Genomic DNA, 23,358 nt, shown 5'->3' with positions numbered 1-23,358 from the left:
ATTCAGAGTGGAATCGCATGTGTGGACAGACTTGAGATATATTTTTCAGAAGAATCAAAGCAATAACACATTCTAATCCCCTATTTTCAAAAGTGATTTAAGGACAGGTTTTTGGAGGCATTAATTTATTTTGAGATGCAGAAACACACTTTGCTGGATTTATGGGAGCATGCAAGGATGTCATATGTTGAACTACCAACAAGATTTGAAATTTTAATTATTTCTATGCAATATCTGAACCATTATTAAAGCAAGAACTTGTGTACACTTACAAAACCAATGTGATACTCATCTGAATCTTAGGATGCCAAAATACATTCAAAGCCCTGGCCATTTATAGGTGAAAGCCTGGAGAACACTACTAACTTGTGCTAGCAAAAACTGGTCTTTGTTAATACTAGTTTACATATTCCTAAGCACAAATGTGATGTTAGCCAGCAAATAAAATGATGTCACCAACATCTCAAGGTCAAAAAACTGCTAGAAAAATGTCAAGGTAAATACATAGCTACGTTGTAAGTACAGGCTCTGGACCCACGTGTAACATGGGTTATATCCTTTGCTTCGATGACACAGAACACCCTGCACCAGCAAATATCGCCTGTCAAGCGTGCGCAAGCTATGACAGTGTCTGGGTCCCTGCAGCTGAAACCTGACAGAGGCTTGGCTGGATGGATTTTATGATGCAGACATCACCTAAATTTCCTCTGAAAGATTATAAGACTTTGGCACCGTAATGCTTAAAATTGTGCTAGAAAATGGGACTTGTACCTCTTTCTGAAAACTGTACCCTTATGCTATGCAATCTCGGAAAAATTTCTGCAAAACTTCCAAATCAGTTTAGAATTAGTAATAATAAAAACACATAAAACTTTAAAACTATATGGCTTGCAGCAGGAAAGGCCTTTCTTTACAAGAAGGAACAGATGAATAAAAACATGAACATTGAATATACATTCATGTTATGACAAAAGCCAGAAAGCCCTGAATGCACAGCCCTGTATATGCAAACCCTTCATCTTTACCTGTTATCATGGCACTTCCCTTCTGAGCTCCCTAGTGAAACTTCCAGGCAAAATCACAACCAGAGGGGCCACGTCCTGTATGTTTTCCAGGATCATTTTCTGTTCGGTTGCACCAGCCCTGAAGCGATAACAGCAGTTAGGGTTCTAACTCAGCCACAAGTTGCTCACACATCTTAACAGCATTGCAGGTACAAAGCTTTAAAAGTTTCGAAGGCTGCATGATTTTTGTTGACTTGCTAAATTACGAAATCTTAATTGTAAAAGACCTTGGTAGAATTGGAATTATAGCCTCACAGAATATTTTGAGTTGGAAGGGATCCATAAGGATCACCAAGTCCAACTCCCTGCTCCTCACAGGACTAACTAAAACTAAACCGTAGGACTAGGAGCATCAAACAGACACTCCTGGAACTCAGACGGGCTCGGTGCCCTGAACACCTCCCTGGAGAGCCTGTTCCAGTGGCCAGCCACACTTTCAGTGAAGAACTTTTTCCTAATGTCCAGTCTGAACCTCCCCTGGCACAGCTTCGTTCCATTCCCTCCATTCCTATCACGGGTCACCAGAGAGGGGAGACCAGCACCTCCCACCCCCCTGCGCCCGCCTGAACAAGTTGTAGACCGCAATGAGATGAGGCGACCCCTCGGCCTTCCCCTCTCTAAGCTGAACGAACCAAATGCCCTCAGCTGCTCCTTACAAGTCGTGCCCTCGCTGGGGCTGCCCTCCAGCCTCTCGTCCCCTGGGCTGCATGGACAGCCAGGGTTCCCCATCCCAGCTGCAGAACCTGGCACTTGCTCCTGTTACGTTCTGTACGGCTGGTGCCTGCCCAGCTCTCTGTCTATCCGAGTCTCTCTGTAGGCCTCTCTACCCTTGAGGGAGTCCACAGCTCCTCCTCATTTAGGATCATCAGCAAAGTTACTTCAAGTACGTTTGACTCCTGCGTCCAGGTCCTCCACAAAAACATTCAAGGGCGCTGGCTCCAAAATGGACCCTGGGAGCCTCGCTGGTGACTGGCTGCCAGGCCGGTGTAACCCCATCTGTTAATGACCCTTTGAACCTGACCCGTCAGCCGCTTGCTCCCCCAGCACGTTATGGACTTGTCCAGCCGTGTGCTGGGCAGTTTGTCCAGAAGGATGCTGTGAAGACCCTTGGAAGCTTTGCTAAACCCCCAAACCCCACATCTGCTGGCTTCTCTTCATCAGCCAGGTGGGTGACCTTGTCATAAAAGGAAATCAAGGTAGTTTAAACAGGATTTTCCCCTCATGAACCGGTGCTGGCTGTGACCAGTGACTGAATTGCCTCTCACTTGTTTTTCAATAACTCCCAGAATAACCTTCTCCATGATTTTGTCAGGCACTGACGTGAGACTGACAGGCCTGTAGTTACCAGGGTCTCCCTTCTTGCCCTTCTTGAAAACTGGGATAACATTTGCCAGCTTCCAGTTGACCGGGACCTCCCCACATTCCCAAGACCTCTGAGAAGTAACGGAGAGGTGTTCCATGATAACATCTGCCATCTCTTTTAGTATCCTGGGGTGAATCCCACCGGGCCCCGTAGCAGCATAGTGTACCTCCAGCAGCAGCAGCAGCAGCAAGCCTCAAACCAGTTCAGAGTCAGCTGGGAGTTTATCATCCCCCCAGTCAGAGTCTTCCAGCGCAGGGCTCTGGGGGTCCCAGGGCCATTTATCGGTGTTAAAGACAGAGGTGAAGGCGGCATTGAACGTCCCTGCTTTGTCTTTGTCCCTGTTTGTGAGAAGCCCTTTTTGCTGTCCTTCAGTGCTGGCTAGCTTGAACTGCAAAACACCATCTCTGTAGTCCTCCCATGTCACTCGTCCTTGCTTCCAATGTCCATACACTTTCCTTTTCTACCTCAGTTCTAGAAGAAGATCCCTGCTCAGCCAAACCAGCCTTCTGCCCGCTTGCTTGGTAGCTTAACTATTGCTGAGCTAGAATGCCACTGCCTGGCACGGTACAAACTGAAATCATTCGTTGGATTCTGGGAAACAACATGGACTTCTAGTAGTTGAAACACCAGCCTGAAGTGGTAATGTAAGAGCAGATGTTCAAACAACTGTTAAATAGGATGACTTCATGTTGCTATTTGGATTATTTGTTTCTTTGGGGGTTCCTCAACAGAGGCAGGCCACTTTTGGGAACTGGTTGATTTTGGGGAATCAACAGCAGTAGGTGGTCAGGCATATAGTTTCTGGATGTTTTTTTCAATGACAAAGTTACATACAGTTTTTAAATGGCAAGATTTGTGAGTAAGTGTATATCACCAGGGACTTAATCTTGTGCTAACCTCAGGGCTGACAATTTTTTTTAAGTGAGCAAAGGAGAAATCTTGAAGATTGATGCTGGTGTTGGAGAGATACATAGTGAGTGCAGCTACTAAACATGTGTCAAGAGACGGTTTCTATGGCTCTAACAAGCAAGAAGATGGGCTCTGATAACTCTTTCTTGTAGCTTTGGTAGTTGCAGCTTTATTAATTTATACAAGAAAAAAGAAGAAATCTAAGGATAAATTCTAGAAAAGACATTTTTATTCAGAAGCCAGTTCTTACATGACAAGAAGTTATTCTGTCATTGTATCCTTTCCTAACATAAATAATCAAGCCACCCAATCTACCCAGGAAATACCAGAAATTCCTGACAGAGGGACTTCTTTTCCCACTTGCAAGTCCAATAATTCTTCAGTTCATAGAGTTGTTGGACAGGTAAAAAATGCAAGAGGTTATCTAAATCATTCTCTAGTTCACAGCCAGGCCAGCTGCTCACAAACCATACCTGAAGAGTGCTTGTGTTTAAGACCTCCAGGTCTCCATGATCCCTCCAACCAACTAGTCAGTGAGCACTTCACTGTCCTCTACTGTTAGAAAGCATTTCCTGATAGAGAATTGAAAATTTCTTTCTGCCTTTTCTGCCAAGCACTTACTCTATTGACCATGGACATGGGAATAATTTATCCTTTTGCTGTTATTAAACCAGTACGTTTCAAGACAGAGACACTACACCCTCTCTTAAACCCTTTTGGATTCTTTTCCTGAAGGTAAACTACCCACAACTTGCTAAGCTTTGAGGGAAACATGGTAAGGGTTTCCAGAAGAAAAGATTCAAGTATTTGCACGATCAAGGTTTATAGCTATTTTTTCTGTTAAAGAAATGGTTTTGATTTTAAAATAATATGCAGAACATATTAGGGTTGTTTGTTCTTAATGCTTCGGTTCTTTAATTCTTGTGCATCCAGGTGAAAGCAAAGGACACCATAAAGCAGAGAAGGCTGCCCATTTAGAAGACTGCTGTATACGCAAGTCCTATTCTTGCGAGCATAATGATAGACAGCCTAAATGGCCACAAGGTGGTAACAGTGCTCTATATGAAAGAAAAAGCGCGAGTACATTTAACAAATTTAAATCCATACAAATGTCTGATTTACCTAGACTCACAATTACAACAAAAAGTAGAGCCTTTGGAAATGAGGAAGCGAAAACAACTAATAAAACACTGTGTGCTGGCTAAAAGAGAGAAATGCAGTGGCTAAATGATACATACAGTAAAATGTTATTTAAAAAATGTCCTTGTATTAGCATGACAAAAATCAAGATCATTGGAGTAAAGCCAGGTAATAAAACACACAAGAGTCTTGTGGAGTGGTTGTCTGGATGCTTTACCAACATTTTAGTGAGAGGTAATGGGGAAAAAACACTCATGAGTTTTACACTGTGAATAGGGAAGATTACAGTACAGTCCTCTCCTTGGAAATCAATCTTGTCAAGAAGTAATAGGACAGCTTCCAAAGTATATCTTTCCATTAGTGCAAATTTCACATTGCAAAGAAGTTTTCCTGTAAATCTGTCATCAAATGACTGCATAAGAATATTTCCTTTATCTTAGTTATCTGAGGGAGCTACACTATCTTGCTAGTCAGAGCACCAGCTTAAATACAGAAAAAGGAATCACACAGAGAAAATAAAAATTATTCCTTTTCTGGATCTGACAAGTGTCACACTAAGTGACTGTGATCATTATTAATGTTGAGATAGTTGCAACAGCTTGGAGCTGTAAATGCCAATATCACTTTGGAGGCAACTGCCCTTTTAGAGGTGGGCTCCTTTGCAAGGTCAACATAAAATCTTATATGTGGAACTTCGGGGGTCACTGTCACAGATGCTACAAGGGAAGAAATAACTGCTCAGGAATGTACAATTTCCAGGACTGTGCTGAAACAAGATTTCAACAGAGACATTCCAATACTGAAAATGCATTTGTATTTCATTAAAACAACAACAAAAAAAGTGTAGTACATGGCAGAGAACAGTCACAAGCCTCCAAAGTGGTAAGTGAGCATGGTCTGGGAAGGAAAGGGAAAACATGCATCTGCTTTCTACCCCTGTGTTTCTCATTACTTAGCTACTTGCAACCAAATCTTATTCAGAGCCAAACAGCATCCTATAAGCTACTGTGCTAGCTCACCTGAACTGCTCTGGGGTTCCCCTCTCTCTGAAAACGTCGTGAGTGCAGCCAACAACCCCAGGCTGCATCTGAACAGGGCAGTCTATTGGCAGCTGAATGTGGGGCTGGTAATTGGGATCAGACAGAGCACCTCTGCATTTAGGCAACATTTTTGTGACAGTCAGACCCTTGGCACTTGTTCTCTGGATTCTGTGACTTACTGTTCTCCATACTAAGGATTGCCAGACTTGCTTTCGTGGACTAACACCACAGATACTGACCAAGGTTCACAGCTGAGTGTTTGCAGTAAAAGGCTTGTTTCAGGGACCCAGTCTGCACACACTGCTCTCTGGTAACCACTGATCTGCAAGAAGATTTGCGGTTGCGGATAGGTTTCAAAAGGGAATTATTATATCAATGCTCAAAGCATACAGAGCTATATAAAACAAGGTGTTTTTGAAGATATGAAAACCAGGGATGTCTGCAAGAGAGGATATCCCAGTATGGACAGACCTGGCCTGTATTGCTCTGGGGTGTTAGGAGTTCCGGAGCAAGACTGATGCATGATGAAATAAGGAGACAGGATAGATGTGATACTGCTGCAGACAGACACACTACAGCTCTGTCCCAGCTGAATCTAGCATTACTTTCCTATCTGCAGAAAGTGGGTTTGACACATTATCTAGGAAAAAGGAGGGATGAAAGAGTTTGGTCTCTAAAAGTGCCTTTAAATGCTTTCTCAGAAAAATTAGTTATGAATAACAGTAACATGACACTTGTAATCACACAGCGTGAACATCACTTTCAGTATGGTAGGTAATTGTACTTAAAAAGAAATTATGAGCTTTGAAAACAAAGACAGAGAAATAACATGGGCCACTGTACCATTAACTGAAATAACTAGTGAAAATAAGCAGAAAACATGCCACCTGAAATTTCATTCAAGCTATGGATTGTTGATCTCTTAAGTGCAAACCTAGACCTAAATCTACCCACTAGCCAGAAGCACAAACTACTGTTTGACTTAGAGATCTTTCTTAACAACCCTTTCTCTAGTACCCCACTGATTGCAGTGGGCTATTTGATGTCTGCAAAGAAAGTTAGGACTACTCATTGAATGTGAAGAATCATAGTCACTACTGTTATAGGTACAGGTCTCAGAAAAGGCAATCTCAGCACAGAGTCCAAAGAAGAAGTAGGGATCAAGAGGTCCTCGCTCATTTTAACAGGTGATCCTGCAGGTCTCATTTATGAATCTGGAAGCTGCATGATTGCAGTCAGTGCCAGGAAACTATAAGGCAAAGATGCCAGGCTTTAGCTTTTGTGTTTTGGTCTGACCTTTTCTGGCGGTGTCTCAAGGCTTCATAAATCCTCTAATTTAGTGATTAAGACATGATGTGACTAGCATTCAGACAGCACACAGGTCATAACCAAACAAAGCCAAGAGATAAAGATCATCCTGCCTGCTTACTCACGACAGCCTAATGCCTTAAAGACATACTGGTGACTCTGAGTTACCTGACCTGGAACAAGTACACTCTCACTTTGAGAGGCCTCAAACCTGAAATACACGATATCAGACACTGGTTGTACAAAAACCTGATGGAGCTAAAGGAGGGAAAGGCTTCTGAAGAGTAATTTTTCTGTACTTCAAATCACAGAAGGATACTGACCCCCAAAACTGTGGTAGAAGAGTGGAGGGAATGACAATCAGAAATTGATCAAGAGCGAATTAAGTCAATCACAATCAGAGATACTGGTAAAAGAGACAGACAGGTTTATATACTGTGATTTGTTATATGTAAGAAAAGAACTATCTAAAGCAAATCCTGACTATAAGATTTCATCCTAGTTGCTTAGTGCAACTTTCATCCAAAGAAAAGAAAAATTAATGACTCGTCATTGAGTGAGATCATAAACACAGAGTTACTTTCTCTCACCTGAGAGAAAAGAAACCCATCAGTTTTATGTCACTATATTTACCTATCCTAGCAAGGTAATATTAAGTAGCAGCCTTTGATTCAAGGCTGCTGCTTATGTCACCCACCAAGTGAAACTGCAAAGGAAAGCAAAGCCTGCATAGACATTTCATTCCAAAAATATAGTCAGTCTTTGGAATTGTATTGCCATACCTTGAGGGGACACCAGTTTTTCCAAATCTTTGGGATGCTATCATTAGTTTTGTTGTTTCTAGCATGCTGTTTAAAGTTCTGGGTCCTGAAGTCATATGACAGTGTGAGAATTTCATCCTGTAATAATAAATAATGCAAAATCTTTGTAATCTTAGTGGTCACAAGGAAAAAAAAAACATACTTTCAGTGCTCAAGAGCACTAGAAAATATTCCAATATATATATTTTTTATTTTAAGACAAATGTATTAATTTAGAGAGCTTGAAATATGCATACTTGGATTTGGAGACTGTATCAGTCCTGGGAATAAGTCAATTGTCTGATCATTCAGATAAATCAGCAGAAACGTGTTTTTAAAAAATTGTGTGTGTCTATGGACTCCAAAGAGCACATTGGTGTTAAAGCTGTGTGGGAATTTCCAGAAGATGGAGGCGTGTTATATTTATGCAGAATAAAGGCTATGAAACACATAAAATGACACTTCAATTCCAATCATGCAGCTCAGCAATTATTCTGCAGGGAAACACTTTTATTACTAGGTTTACTGACCATAAGCTGATACTTGAAAAAACAGTATTGCAATTTAAAATTTATTTCAGATCAATGGAGACAACCATGTGGGAATTTGGATCTGTAATTCTCCCATTCCACTCAAAAACTGCTATCCATGGCAGATTTTGCAGCCTGCAGTGTTCTACACGGGCTGTTCTGTGTGAAAAATGGAAAATAATGAATTTAAATTTTATCAGAGTGAATCATTCATCACTTCTGAGTCCAGACTTGGAAATCATCCCTGTAAAGTCAAGGCACTATTTGCACAATTAGAGATGACCCCCACTAAAAGTATCAGAATCAGGCCTTTTGTCCTTGACCAAGTGAAGTAGAATGATTGCATCAATTGTCTGTGATAATTAGATGGTTGAATCATGTGAACAATAGTTCACTCGTCTTCTAGCTATCTAATTCATGGTTAATGAGTGCTCTTCATGCACTGTTCACCATAAGGACTCAAGTCATAAATCACTCCCTATTCATGCAGGAGTTCAGTCTGAAGAAACAGACTATGTAATGATGTGATTTTGATGCTTGTCATCTCTTCAGAAGGTAGCAGGTCAGTGGAAAAAACAATCATACTACCTTGCTCCACAGCAATTTCCTTTTGTCTTGGTACCAAGAGATTCCTACTTCAGTGTAAAACAGGAGAACGCCTAGTCCACATTTCCACAAGACTTTCTGGTATTTTCCCCTCCTCTCCTTAAGAAGAGTTCACATATATTTTTTTATCTTCAATCATATTTTTCTCTTTTAAGATTTAATCATCATTCTGTAACTTCATTGTTTCCCTTCTCCTGACCTCACTGACCCATTTAAAGATCTTAGTTGGAACCACTCTAAGGTTTACCGTACCTTTCTCTGTAAAAGAGGTAACGATGCAGTAGCCTTCATGCAGGTGAACAGGGAGAAACTAGATTACCTATGGGGTGCCCAACACTTGGATTTAGACTTCATGAGTGATTCTCAGAACAACCTCCTCTCATTCTCACCAGAGCCATTGCAGCATGTACAAGAACCCATCATTTCTCACAGATCCCAGGATATGTAATATCAAGTATTCAGAGTAACGCACTGTAAAAAAATAAACAATAAAACAGCTTTTAGAATAAAGAATAAAACGGCTTTTAGATAGGCCAAGGCCAAGTCAGACATGGGCAATGAGCATGCAGAATTGCACAGCAAGGTTAAAGGGTTTGCTTTCGGGGATGGTAGAAATGGGCCCACCACATTCAGTTCTTTGCTATCGCTGTTAACCAGTTTATATAAACCCTTTCCTACACAGCAAAATATCAGGTGCTTGTTAATAAGATGGATTTTTTCCTAGTGTATGGAGACACTGTTGGGGTAAGTAAAATCTTGTCATGTTGCAAAATTACTCACTTTCCAACAGCTCTGTGATGGAGAAGCAAGGGCAGGCCAAGCCTCAGGGGAATCCAGCTGGGAGCTGAGGGTGATGAGGCAGCAGGCAGCAGCAGTGTCCACACTGAAAACAGCACAGTCCTGCAGTACCTGAGCAAGAAAGGCAGGGAAGGTACAGTGAAGGCAACCAGGTTCAGCCAACAGTCCACACTGCCAGGCAAGCTCAGAGCAATGAAGCAGGTCTGAGATCAAGCCAGGAAGTCAGGATCATGTGTCAAAATCAGGGCCTGTATCAGCCAGGCATAGGAATGGCTCGAACAGAGATTACGCAAATATGATGCATGAGAGCCTCAGCTGAAAAGCTACTACGGAGCAAAGAGTACCTGCCCCACATTTAGGCTGCTTTCAGCCCAAACAGCCAAATCCACAGGGTGAGGGGTGTGCGCTTTGAACCCTGACACTCTGAAAGCATCTTGACCTCCTGTTGTACTCCAGTTTGTCTGCACTATACAGTGAAGTGCTGTGCAGAGACACCTGCTCCTCACAGGTGAATTGGCCCTGCTGCTCAGCCCGAGGGGTTCAGTGTGCTAAGCAGCACGAAGTAGAATGAGCTCATGCCCCAGGAAGCAGTGCTGTACACAGATGAATGCAGAATCTAGATGGATAGAGCTGCCTACATATCATTCCTCACTATGGCTATACATACTCAGGATAGGTTACCTGGAAAAGGTTAAATCAAACAACAGCTCTGCAGAGTTCAGTCCAGACGTGACATTTCTGACAGACACCAAGGGGATGTGGGTGCCCTCAGCTCTTTCTTTATAAAAGCATATGCTGCATAGGCAAAAGCTGTGCCTTTCTTCTGCACAGTGAACACATTTGTTATTGTGTTACATTATGCTATTAGAGTTTTTATATAGTCCCTCAATTGTCATCACAGTACAGATGTTCTGAAGTAGCTAGGTCACAGAAACCAACCTAAAAAGTTACATCTTCCTTTGTCATAACTCATCTGATGTCCCTTTTGGATTCATCATAGAAAGATAATCAAAATCCTTTCAATCCAGCATTAAGAGTATCAAAAGAGGACTAACCTGAACAAGGCAGAAAAGAATTTATGAGTGGATACCGGGGAAAATCCTGCCAATTTCCTTTAACAATTAGGCTACTATTAGTGTGTGGGGTGCATGGATGTGAATAGGATTCAATGTTTAATAAATTATCAAAGCTTTGACTAAAATGATATTAAGGGAGCTTGCTTGGGCAAATTGTTACAGATTGCTACAGTTTGTTTAGAAAAAGATGGGGGAAAAAAAGAAGTTTTGGACTGTTTGTAACAGCAGTGTATTTATTCTGTCCTGAACCGCGTGAGGAGGTGAGTGGAAAACTTGTTTAAAACATGCATAGGAAGATAAAAGGAGCAGTGATATGACAGGATACTTATTCAAAAACTCTTGCTCAGGGAGAGGGGGCTTTCTGCAGTACCACACTGTGGTGCGTTGACCTTGGCTGGCTGCCAGGTGCCCACCAAGTTGCTCTATCCTTTCCCCTTCTCATAAGGCAGGAAGAGAAAAACAGGATGAAAAGCTTGTGGGTCGATAAGGATAGGGACACCACTCCCCCGTTATCATCACAGGCAAAACAGACTTGGCTTAAAGAAATTAACTTATTGCCAACCAATCCGAGTAGGATAATGAGAAATACGAATAAATCTAAAATCCCCTTCACCCACCCCTCCCTTCTTCCCAGGTCCTACTTCACTCTCAGCTCTTCTGCCTCCTCCCCCCAACAGCAGTGCAGGGGGTGGGGAGTGGGGGTTGTGGACAGCTCGTAATGCTTTGCCTCTGCACCTCCTTCCTCCTCATACTCTTCAGCATGGGGGTTCCTCCGTGTCAAGTGGGGGAGCCCAAGCTCCCCATGCCAAGGAGGCACTCCTTCAGGAATGGACTGCTCAGCAAGGGTCCCCCATGGGGTCATATCTTTCCTGTTGGCCCCTTTAGGTACCGGGAGGCTGCAGTAAGGTCTCCCCGGAGCCTTCTCTGCTCCAGGCTGAACAGCCCCAGCTCTCCCAGCTGTCCTCACAGAGCGGGGCTCCAGCCTCTGCCCATCTCTGTGGCCCCTCTGGACTTGCTCCAGCAGGTCCATGTCCTCCTTGTGCTGGGGGGAGCCCAGAGCTGGATGCAGCACTGTGGGGGGGGGGGTGTCTTATGGGAGTGAAGGGGCAGCATCCCCCCCTCGCCCTGCTGCCCACGCTGCTGGGGACGCAGCCCAGGGCACGGTTGGCTTCCTGGGCTGTGAGCGCACGTTGCTGAGCCATGTTGAGCTTCTCATCCACCAGCACCCCCAAGTCCTTCTCCTCAGGCTGCTCTCCATCCATACTCTGCCTAGTTTGTATGGATACCAGGGGTTGCCCCATCCCAGGTGCAGGACCTTGCACTTGGCCTTGTTGAATTTCACGTTTGCTCAGGCCTACCTCTCAAGCCTGTCAAGTCCCTCTGGATGGCATCCCTTCCCTCCAGTGGGGGTTCAATGGTACTTCAAGTGTTTGCTCTTTGTTTGAAGGGATAAGTTGAAAGTTCCATACTTGTTGGGGTTTTTTCCTTGCATAGTTTTCCATAGATACCTGCAACTAGCCATTGTAAAACACATCTTGTGTGCAAGATGACTCAGAATTGCTGCCCTGAGAATACAAGAGTCAAAGTTTTGCATGAAATATAAAAGCAACTCTGATTTAAGTTCAGCAATTTGCGTATGTTTAAGGTAGTACTTGTAGTTGCAAAGAAAACACCTTAATCTACATAACTTTAAAATTTTAAGGTAAGAGGTGAAGCCATAAAGCAATCAGATATTTTCAAATTAAATCATTGGTTTGAAGCAGTAAATAGTTGTACATTTGTTGCACAACTCTACACATTCGTCTTGGAACAGTTTCAGTAAGTTATTTATCACACAGTGGATAATAACTCTGAGACTATAATTGAGCACATGTAATAAAGAAAATGATTTGGTTAAAGCTAAAAAGCACTATAATTACTGGAACACAAAATTAACATCAGCTGTAATTTGCTAAAATACTACCAGTTTGAGAATGAAAGAACACATGTATTGATACATTTAGTCTTTGAACAGATACAGATTTGAAAATAACACTCCCCTGCCTCACAAGAAATTATATTTAAACCGTCTTTCTGCTGCATAGGGATGTATCTGCCCGTAATTTCTGGACCTGGAGAACGGATGAGAGGGCCAGCAAAAGAAAAGGAACAGACAGCTAGCTCAAGTCCACATTTCAAGAGTCTCTATGTGGAAGTTCAAGAAACCTGTTGGTTGCTAAACACAAACTCTGGGGCAGTTCACTGAGTTCTATCCAGGTCATGTGGACACAAAAGCCACTGACTCAGCCGGAGAGTAGGGGCACAGGTGCTACTGAAGTTTCTGGGTTGGCACCCCTTTGCTTGCAACTGCAGTGAACTCTACTTGCTGAACCTGCTTACCTCATCTCTCTCTCTCCTTCATTGTCCTGAACAATGGGATCCAATACAGGCAAAAGACAGAGCTGAGCAGAGAAATGCCTAAATACCAAGCACATCGAGACTTCATGTAGTTTCTCTATCTGTATCTAGTCACAAACACACTGAATCTCTAAGTTCATTGTTGATGAGCTACTGCTTGGTAACACAGCTTCTGAGATCCTAGGGCTCTATCTCAGCATTGGTTTCCCAAAGGCACAAAACGGGTTACTTCAATACTGTGTGCAACTCAAAATTTAGACCAAAAATTGGCCTGTCTTCCCTTTAATCTTTCTGACCTTTCCTAAATTCCATTTAACTACAACAGGAACTTGCAACTCTGAAAAAGGAACACAAAATCAGATTCTATCTTCTTATAATAAAAACAGGTCTTCAAACAAATTTGGTACCACAAAAAGTTAAAAAGAGGGAATTGAAACTTACAACCATCGGGAAGCCCTTTGTAAGGTCAGAAAGTGCCCTTCCTGTAAATGAGGCATAGGCAATGGTGTTTAACATCTGGAGAACTGGAGAAAAAAGATGTTCATGCAGTCATAACCAAATCTTATTCTTTCAGGCTGTGCTTCTAAATACACTGAACAGCAAAGCAGAAATCTTGGAGATACTATAGCTTCCTTGTCCCTTAGTTGTATTTTACTCTGGATGAAATATTTTGCTATAAATTTTAGCTTCATTTTCATATATGTGTGTACAAAAAAAGCACCTTTTCTTCTGTGGTTGAAACATTTTAATTTTGGAGTGTTCTGTAAGAGTAAGATGTTAAATAACTTTTTGCTTTTTTTTCATCTCATTGTTATTAAATCTAGAAATCATAACAATAACAGTGCAGTTACCATTATTGATCCTATGTGATCAGTGGGGCCACTTTTAACAGGAACAAGCTACTTTCCTAATGAATTCTACCATCATAATAGTCACTGAAATATATACAGTCATTGCTTTTGCAATGAAATTATTAAAGGCCTGAAACAGGAATATTAAAAAAGTGACCTAAGAATGTATTTTTATATAACAAGCCAGGGAGCAATATAAACATAAATAATGGCTGCAATGAATGCATGGAAAAATACTTGAAAGTAAAATAAATTCTTTACAGATACATGAATGCTATGACACTGCGTAACTTACAGAAACTGAAAATAAGAACATGACAGAAAAGCGCACACATAATAAATGGAGTCAGTTAAGAAAGGAGACTTTTTTCAAAAAATCTTCTTATAGTCTGTTGGTTTTTTTTTGTAGAAGACAGGACTGATGATGAAGATTACATGTGTGCACCTCCTACTAAGAATGCCTGACATTTAGTCAACTTCTGTGTTGTGGGTTTTTTCTTTCAGGTACAGGTTGTTTCCAGATCTCCTGGGGCCAACTACCATTAACTACTCTGATATAAAAGAGCCTGACACATAATTTTCTAGCTTTAATCACAAAAGAAAGTAAATACTTTATACCTAATTCTCACAAACTAATCTGCATGCAAACATTGTTGGCTGTAAGACAGATGCCTGGAAAGGACCATGATCAACTGAACCAAGATTTGTATTATTTCATGATCTTCAGCTACCTGAAACTTTTACTTGCAAAGAGCTGAAAGCAAGTCTTTGAGGGTATTTTGATGATAGATGGGAGTAACAGCAGATGTGACAGAATGGTAAAGACTACAGTGTATGCATGCAGCTGTTTATCATATCACTGCTCCTTTGTGCTAAGTGTATCGGGAAAAAAATATAATTACTGTTTTTTTCTTTCAGAAAACTAACATTGCTGTGCTTTATGGCTGTGCCATCTTCATGGGTTTTGTTATAGTTGAAACCAGGCGCGCTCCAAAGGTAAACATTGTGTTAAAAATGTCTTTATCATATGAGAGCGTTCATTTCTGGTGAAATAATACCTACCTTCTTTCTGTAACTCACAGAGTAAAGCCAGACTGAGAAGCTGGGGCCCACAATCAATGCTATACCTCAAAAGATGTTGTAAGTTATATTAAAAAACTTCTCCTATAAACAAGGAAGATCTATACTTATTTGGACTAAGATGTTAAAAACATTAATAGATATTTAAACTACACAGAAAAACAAAGCATGTTAATAAAATTGGTTATGATATGACAGCTGTGCTAAATGAAGTAATGCAAATCAATAAATTATATCAGGAAATAGCCATAAGAAAGTTCTGTTAAGCATATTTGTATTATGTATAATATTTTTTAGCAATTTTTTTTTTTATGTTTATGGCATAACACTTTATTCAGGTACACATTTATTTCACATGTGTTTCTCACAGAGAAACTGTCCAGCAGTATTTGCACGATTACAGGTTTCTTAATTCATGTGGTAGTTTGATGGCACATGGTTAAAACATACCTTTTATCTTATATTTCTGCTTGTATTTAAGCTTTCAAAAATCAACAAACATAATGACCTGTCCTTCTACATGCAAACTGAACTATGCATCTTATTGCAGGGTTTTAAATTCCAGTTCTGATGATTTTTAGGGCTAGCTAGTAAATAGGTGGTTTACTTTTTGCTGATACTAGAGGAATCTACATGGTATGCAATCACCTTATTAGATTAAATAGCTGGAAAAAGACAAGCGCTTGTGAGTAATGATTGCGGAACGTGAAGTTTGCTTCTGTTTAACAACAGAATGTCACTGAGTAGGCAGCCCCTCTACAAGTATCTTTGAAAACAAGACATTTGAATTAATAAGGTACTTAACAGAGAAGGGTACACCTACTCAGTGTCTTCAGATATTTTTTAGGTGGCATTTGCTCTAGAGGTTGTGGAGTACATCTGGCCTACTCCTGCCTTAAAGATTTAGGTGCAGTATCTCAGGAACAATTTAAAAGAGTGATTGATGAGCCATGAGTCATTGCTATAATCCTATATGCCCTCTGGTATCTAATTTCTGAAGTCAGTCTTGCCCAAGAAGTTTTATTGTAGGTTGAGACATTACTAGAATGATCTTGGAGGGGTTCAACTTGAAATCAAAATATTCTGGAGGTGCATACACAACAGGCCTGAGGTGAATTTAACCAGTCACAGGATTATTCTTCAAAATAGGATAAACTTTGGCTAGCACTGAGATGTCATTATTGCTGTATTTCAGTTGCCCCTCTCTCATTGAAACAGTGAAAGGCAAGATGAGTAGCAAATGATTCTTCCACAGTTATTCCAGGTGCCAGAGTAGCTTTACGGAATTGCAGCAAGTTATATCTTCTCCACACTTTCGAATCTATGCTGGTAGAAAACTAGTGCAGGACAACAGCAGCGAGTCCATACTCAAAGGAAGAAGAAGATAGATTAAAAACTACTTTTGCTTTTCTAGTCTATCTAGTTTGCATTAGATTTGCTGCTGAACCCCAGCATTGGGCCCACTGAAACAAAACAGTGAAGGCCCTGATGTAAAATCTTGTCACACTCATGTCTTGGAATAAAAGGACCATGCTTGAAGAAGTACAACCATATAGACTTCTCCAGCAATATTAGTACTTCTTTCCTAGTGTAAGTAGTTCTAACTCCATGGGATTATTTAAACTACAGAGGATCCATTCCTTAGTTTGGCACACCAACTGACATCTAACAGAAAACAGGTGGAGGACAGGACTTTTCTCTCTCTCTTGAGGACTGCCTGTTACTGCTTTTGACAGTATGTACATCTTAATAGGCTTCTTAACAAGACACAAGAAAAAAGATAGGCAATGAAATGAGGCTGGATTAATCATATGAAAATGTGAAAAAAATACAAATTTGGACAGCTTCCTACTGAAGTTGCTTTCCATTGTCTTCAGTCCTGTTGGTATGTAGCAGAAAAATAAGTATTTTCTTCCATAATTTCTCTTCTTGCAAAATAGATATTTTTAAAGTTGTTACTCTGATCCCATAAGATTTCTCATTTCTATACATTTTAAAGGAACTGCTTTGCTCACCATAAATATTGTTAACAAATGGAAGCTATACACAACATTTACTTAGGCCCTTGCATCAAAGGGACTTAGCTTAACCTGACACTTGACTTTCTCATACTCTGCTATGTTAATTGAACAATCCATACTCAGTTGCTGGGGTTTGCCTTCGTAATTAAAGCAATTTGGAGCACCATATTATCCTTATCAGTTTTATATATCATCTATTGCAAGAAATATACCACAAGTGAACATTTCTTTTCTCCTCCAGGGCCATCAGCTTGCACTCAGCAATTCAAACATGGCACATTAATGCAACACACTTTCATCAGCCCACACTCAAACACTAATTGCCACTCTGACTGACCTATTAGTACCCTCTGGCTATGAATTTTGACAATCCATAAAACCTGTGAAGACAATGGCTTTTCAGTATCCCTTCTAGACTATCTAGTATTGAACTACTTGCTGAGATTACAGCCTGTCTGTTCTTCCTCAGCTGTTATATTAAACATCTAACATTGTATTAAAGAAAATGAAATGTCAGTTTTCCCTCAAAGACACAACGAAAGGTGAAAATTTGAACACAAATCAAATTATATAGCATGCAGACTAATTAGAAGCTGACCCTGGTATTCAGGAGGTTTGCCATATGAACAAAGGAATACTTATTTACTTCAGTATAAAAATAAATCCATACCAGCTTCTCCAGACAATTCAATTCAAAGAAAAGTGCACCTTCTGCATAATAATTCTACTTCAAAGACAAACATCTACTGCTTTCAAAACACAGAACACAATCTCATTCACCTATTTCCTCTATACTTGTTAAGGGATCTAAATGCAAAAGACCTTTTTTTCCCCTTTATGGACTAGGAATTTGTAGCTTCAAACTATGATTTTGTTTCCATGCTCCTTTTTTCAGATATGAAAACTTCTCCTATGCCATACAGAATCATAGCATGGTTTGGGTTGGAAGGGACCTTAAAGATCACCCAGTTCCACCCCCCTGCCATGGGCAGGGGCCCCTCCCACCAGCCCAGGTTGCCCCCAGCCCCGTCCAGCCTGGCTTTGGGCACTGCCAGGGATGGGGCACCCACAGCTGCTCTGGGCAGCCTGGGCCAGTGTCTCGCCACCCTCACGGGGAAGAATTTCTTCCTAATATCTCATCTAAATCCGCCCTCTTTCAGTTTAAAGCCACCCCCCTTGTCCCGTCGCTACCTGCCCTTGTAAAAAGCCCCTCTCCAGCTTTCCTGTCGGCCCCTTTAGGTGTTGGAAGGCGGCTGTCAGGTCTCCCCGGAGCCTTCTCTGCTCCAGGCTGACCAGCCCCAGCTCTCCCAGCTGCCCTCACAGAGCAGGGCTCCAGCCCTCTGACCATCTTCATGGCCTCCTCTGGACTTGCTCCAACAAGTCCATGTTCTTCTTATGTTCAATAATATAATTATACCTTAATGTTTCTCTTGTTACAAAGAATTGAGGCATTACATTGCCTTTTACCAGCTTTCTTGCTAGGATAGAATACAGAGGGATGTGTTTCTAGCTACAGTAATTACCTTAATTTCGTAGGAACATAAGATTGCTGTGTAATCGGCTATTACTAATGCAATTACTCTGAAGAAATGGCTCACAAAGAGACGTGTCAGGGGTGCTTCTACATCAGCACAGATTGAAGTAATTTAATAATGAGTCATATTTGGTCTCTGAAGTGGGTAATACTGAATGCCAAATATCCACACTATAATGAAGATTTATGAAAGCATTATTTGTGATATTCTTATAGGATGGCTACTGGATTTTGCAAATTTACCATATACCTCTTCTTTTCCCAAGCATGTTAGCAGTATTTCTGTAGTTTATGTTATAGTAGAGGACCCAGCTGGGATCAGAGGCCCGTTCTATTAGGTACCTGCTCAGGGTCTGATACTCCTTATGCTTTCTAAAGGCCTGACTCAGAGCTTGCTGAAGTAAATGGAGAGTCTTTGGATGGGTTATGGACTGAGCACTAAATAACGCACAGACTAAAGGAAAACAGGGGAGAGGGAGGTGTCTGTCATCCCACTTCCAAGAGTCCTAATACAAAAAGGTCTTTGACAACATGCATGACTTTATTATGCAGTATTCACTCAAATATTTTCCTGAATCACGACCATGGAAATTCAGTGAATCTCTCAGCCAGGAAGCATGTAGCAGAGCTAAGATATGAATGAACTCAGGCCTCTGAAGTCCCCCTTTAGTTCCTTAGCTACAAACTACATAATTTCTGTAAACAGGGCATTGACTATGACTGTAAAAAAAAAAGAACTATAATGAGTAAGCAACGTAAAGTATGCCACAGCAGGCTGCCATACTGCATCAGCTGGAATGAAGACCGTTTGTCTACAGTTGCCTATGTGCTCTGTTAATTGATCACAGGTAGCTCTACCAAATGAGCTGGCTTACCATTGCTTTACACCAGAAGCAGAAATACCAACATGCCCAAAGCACCGAACATACGTAGATCTGTCGCTACCTCAGGTATAGTAATCTTTTTTCTATTCTATTTTTTATCCCTGCAACTGAAAAATGTAAACCAAAATCACCTAAACACTGGGTTTAAATGATGACAGTAGAGTTTTCTCATCCGATAAGAAATGACTGCTACCACTATCAATCAGTGCAGTAAAACAGAACGCAATGGATATAATAATTTTATGTCAGTACAAAGTTCGTCACTTTCAGTAATATTAATTGTTAAGGTATGCATACAGAAAGCCACACCTGGCCAGGGTTAACCCAACCTAATGGAAAGGGAAAAATCAGCTGGCCAAACTTAATCTGGGGCTAAATTAATATGACAGTTAACAGGAGAAACTTCTAGATATAAAATACTGAAAAGGCAGTACCCAGAACTCCCTTTGGGTGAAGACTGTAAAGATAGCGAAAAAGGCATGTGTTGACTTACTGGGGTCACTGACAAAGGCTGAAACTACCGAACAAGGATGCACCTCTCTACTCCTCAAACCAAAAAACAAAACTCAAACCCCAAAGCCTAATGGAACTGGGAACAATGGTAAAAGTGTAAAATGGGGACGAGCTGTTTATCTAAGAGGGAGAAAAAGGGGTACCTGCTTTGCAGGTCTCTGCCTAATGAACAGAACCTGGAGCAGCCCAATAAACCTGTTGTTCTGACCCTACGCTCAGGACCCCAAGGCACCAACAGATTCTGCAACCTCTTCCTCTGCCTGTAGGGGTCTGGCTGCCTGGGCTGGAAGCCAGCTCTGATACAGCGCAGCTGTAGCCTTGGATCAGACTTGTGTGAGAAAGAGCTGCAAGAATACTTGTTGAGGACCTCCCCCCTTCACTCATGAGCTGCATTTAAGCTTAGGCCTTGCTCCCTGCTGAGCTACTTCCTAGGTATATCTGCGCCTGGTTATACACCCTGCTGATCCTCACTGATTTCAGTTCTTGGTTTGACGTTGTATTTACCTTGTCATTATGGACTTGTCTGGCAACAAGCAGACTGTAGGCTGATTTCATTACAATCAGCCGAGCTCTTCTGTTCTTCTTGCTCAGGCACCATGCACTTCATTGACGTGGAATTTAGGCACACAGGGTCGGATCTTCAAACCCAGTCCTTTGTTGATGATAAGCAACATCTGTGTCCAGTTTAGAAGGGACTACAGAACATCTACTTCATATGCCCCAAACACTTCCCATCACTTTCTTGTATATTTCACACATGACTCAAGAGATTCAAAACAATACTGTGCTACAGAAAGAATCAGAAACTAAGAGCATCAACATCAAGGAGATCTTTGAGTTGGCAGAACATTAAAAACCATAGATGATGCTTATAGAGGATCCTAAAAAAATTCTCAACCTCATGTAGTTGAAAATTCTTTCATGATCCCAAAGTAAGTTTCATCATTTCACACCTGAGCATTGAAACAGGGCAACTGAATATCTCTGGGAAGACAGACACACACTGCCTGCATTTTGCCTCAGTATCTGTTGATGTTCAGTACTTCAGGGTTCTCAGAATGACATATCAAGGAGAAGAAATATTTTTCTGGGTACCAATAGGTGACTAGCAAAAGCCCTGAAGTATGAGATTCATGAAAGGAAAATATGGTATAATCTACTGTCTTTCCTTTCAAAATCCCTTGAATATGACAATATATAGGCACCCAAAGCCTTGTACCACAGACCTTGTACCTTGATGTCTCCAGGAAATCTGTTTTATTTACGTAATTTTTGAAGTTCCATTTTTAAATAGGTTCCTTGCTCACACTATCCTATCTGGAAGAACAATTCAGAACCTTACTCTTTGAATGGTTAGGAAAAGTTACTTTCCATTCCAGATTTAAGTGATATGTATACTTTAACAGCTTCTATCCCTCTTCGATATATATTCCCTGAATTTATTAAATAAAGAGGAATTTTATTTCCTTTTAGCCTAGGCTAAATCAAACTCCTTTGTTCTCTCCATCTGAAGACATTCCATTCTCTCATTCATCCCAGGAGCCTTTCTGAGAACTGCATCTGTTCCAAATTAAGGTTATATTTCTTGAACACAGATGACCAGAACTGTACACAATATTCCAAATGAAGATTTAGCAGCATTGTATGAAATAATATAAATATTTCCCTCTCTCTACTAAAAATATCTTTTCCAATATTCACTAGAACAGTATTAACATTAGCATTTCATAGCTATATGAAATGAATAAATACTGGTAGCTTAGAGTCATCTTTTGATTCACCATATAATTCTCATCTTTCTTTTTTCCTCCCCTAGCCTCAAACTGATGCAAAACAAACTGAGAATTAGAAGCTATTTCTTCCACCTTGCTACTTTGCTCCAGCTGACATTCTTTCAAAGGTGTGTCATACCTCCATTTGCTTTCATGTTCCTCTGCATCCTGCTCTCTATTAAAATTGGGGCTCTTTTGACATTTACCCTTTTCTTGTTCTGTCCATATATGTCAGCTTCTCAAATTGACCAAGTAGTCTAAAAAAGAGAAGGGGTCTCCAGTCAGAATGTTTTACAAATTTTTATATCTGTACATTGAAAGGGAAACATTTAATTCCCAAGAACAATTGACTAAATTTGATAACAACTGCTTTAATCGAACAGGGACAGACTCCAAACCTAACTAACAGGGAACGCATCAGATAGCAACTTTCAATTTTTATGTAAAGATTGTGTTTCGCTTCTCTCATCCAACATGTGAGAAACTGAATTTCTCATATACATATATATATATATATATTACAAAAGAAATATTCTGTACCAATCCATACCTCTAAATAAGATCTCACACACTACATTACAATATCCTTCAGCTGAACAACATGATTATGAGCCAAGAGAGTCCTCTTAGAAGTGTCTGGACTGCTAAATTTCAGAGACCTTTCTGAAATATTTCAATGTGTTGACCCCTGGTCTCTGCGCTGAAGATCTTGACAGTTTACCAAGCCTTCAGAGTACTGTCTGATATACCCATAGGTAAAAAATGAAACAAATAAATAAAAAAGACATTTTATGAGAAAGTTTGCTTTAAGTCACTTTGCAATTGTACCCATCAAAATAATCTCTACCTTCACCTATTTTTAAAAGATGACTATTGTTATTTTCAGATGAGACTGACACACTGCCAGTTTCAAAAAGGTCTTCGTGTTTTATCGGCAAGATTAAATTTTAAATAGTTCATGCAGTTATGAATCCATGGGTTGGCTTGTTTTTTTATTCCTGCTTGTTTCGTCAGAAACATGTATATTGTGCATTTCTGATATATAATTTCATATTTAGAAATCGAACAAATTATAAAATACTATAAAAAAAGGAGATACATTACCAAGAACATCACAACAGGTGATACAAGGAGAGCTATCCATACTTCATCTCTTACCTATCTCTTCCTTTTTATTCATTTATTTGCTGGGGCCAAAGTTTCTTTTGTTAGATGAAGCAGCAGTGACTGAAGGCAAATCAACTTAGTTCTTCTTGTTCATGTAAAGCCATTTGAAGAAGTTCCATGCATTACTATCTAATTTCTAAGATCCTTATATGAAACAAAAAGGCAAATTATCAACTTATTTGAAAAGCTGTTTTCCCTCTAATACAGTACCCACGTGTTCTGATTCTGTTCAGTTAAATTTTTTCTTCCCAGTCTTTCCTGTACAGCTGTCAACCCCTTGACCTACTCAGGACTGGATTTCTGGTGCCCTTTCCCCCAGGTTTTCACCTTTGCTATAAAAGCAAACCTTTCTCTGGTACAAAAAGGACTACTTAGTTAAGAAAACCGATACGTATTTCCTACTTAAATGTTTCAGGAAGAAATCTGTGGCTGTGTCCATGTTGTTCTCAAATAATTCCATCACTGACTGCAAAAAGCATTACTTGTAAGACCACAAAGCTAGTTT

General features: G+C 40.6%; 1 protein-coding gene across 1 annotated transcript in view; it reads right to left on the bottom strand.

Annotated features, from left to right (window-relative positions):
* The window catches only part of TESMIN (testis expressed metallothionein like protein), an 80,435-nt gene that overhangs the window by 40,868 nt on the left and 16,209 nt on the right, over window positions 1–23,358 (bottom strand). The window contains exon 12 of the mRNA XM_080405567.1: window positions 1,026–22,997. Within this exon, the coding sequence (XP_080261693.1) occupies window positions 22,983–22,997 (15 nt within the window). The 3' untranslated portion in view covers window positions 1,026–22,982. The remainder of the gene's footprint in view (window positions 1–1,025; window positions 22,998–23,358) is intronic.

This window comes from Falco punctatus (genome assembly GCF_963210335.1).
Source record: "Falco punctatus genome assembly, chromosome: 10".
Classification (NCBI taxonomy): Eukaryota; Metazoa; Chordata; class Aves; order Falconiformes; family Falconidae; genus Falco; species Falco punctatus.
This window is presented reverse-complemented; position numbering and strand designations above follow the sequence as displayed.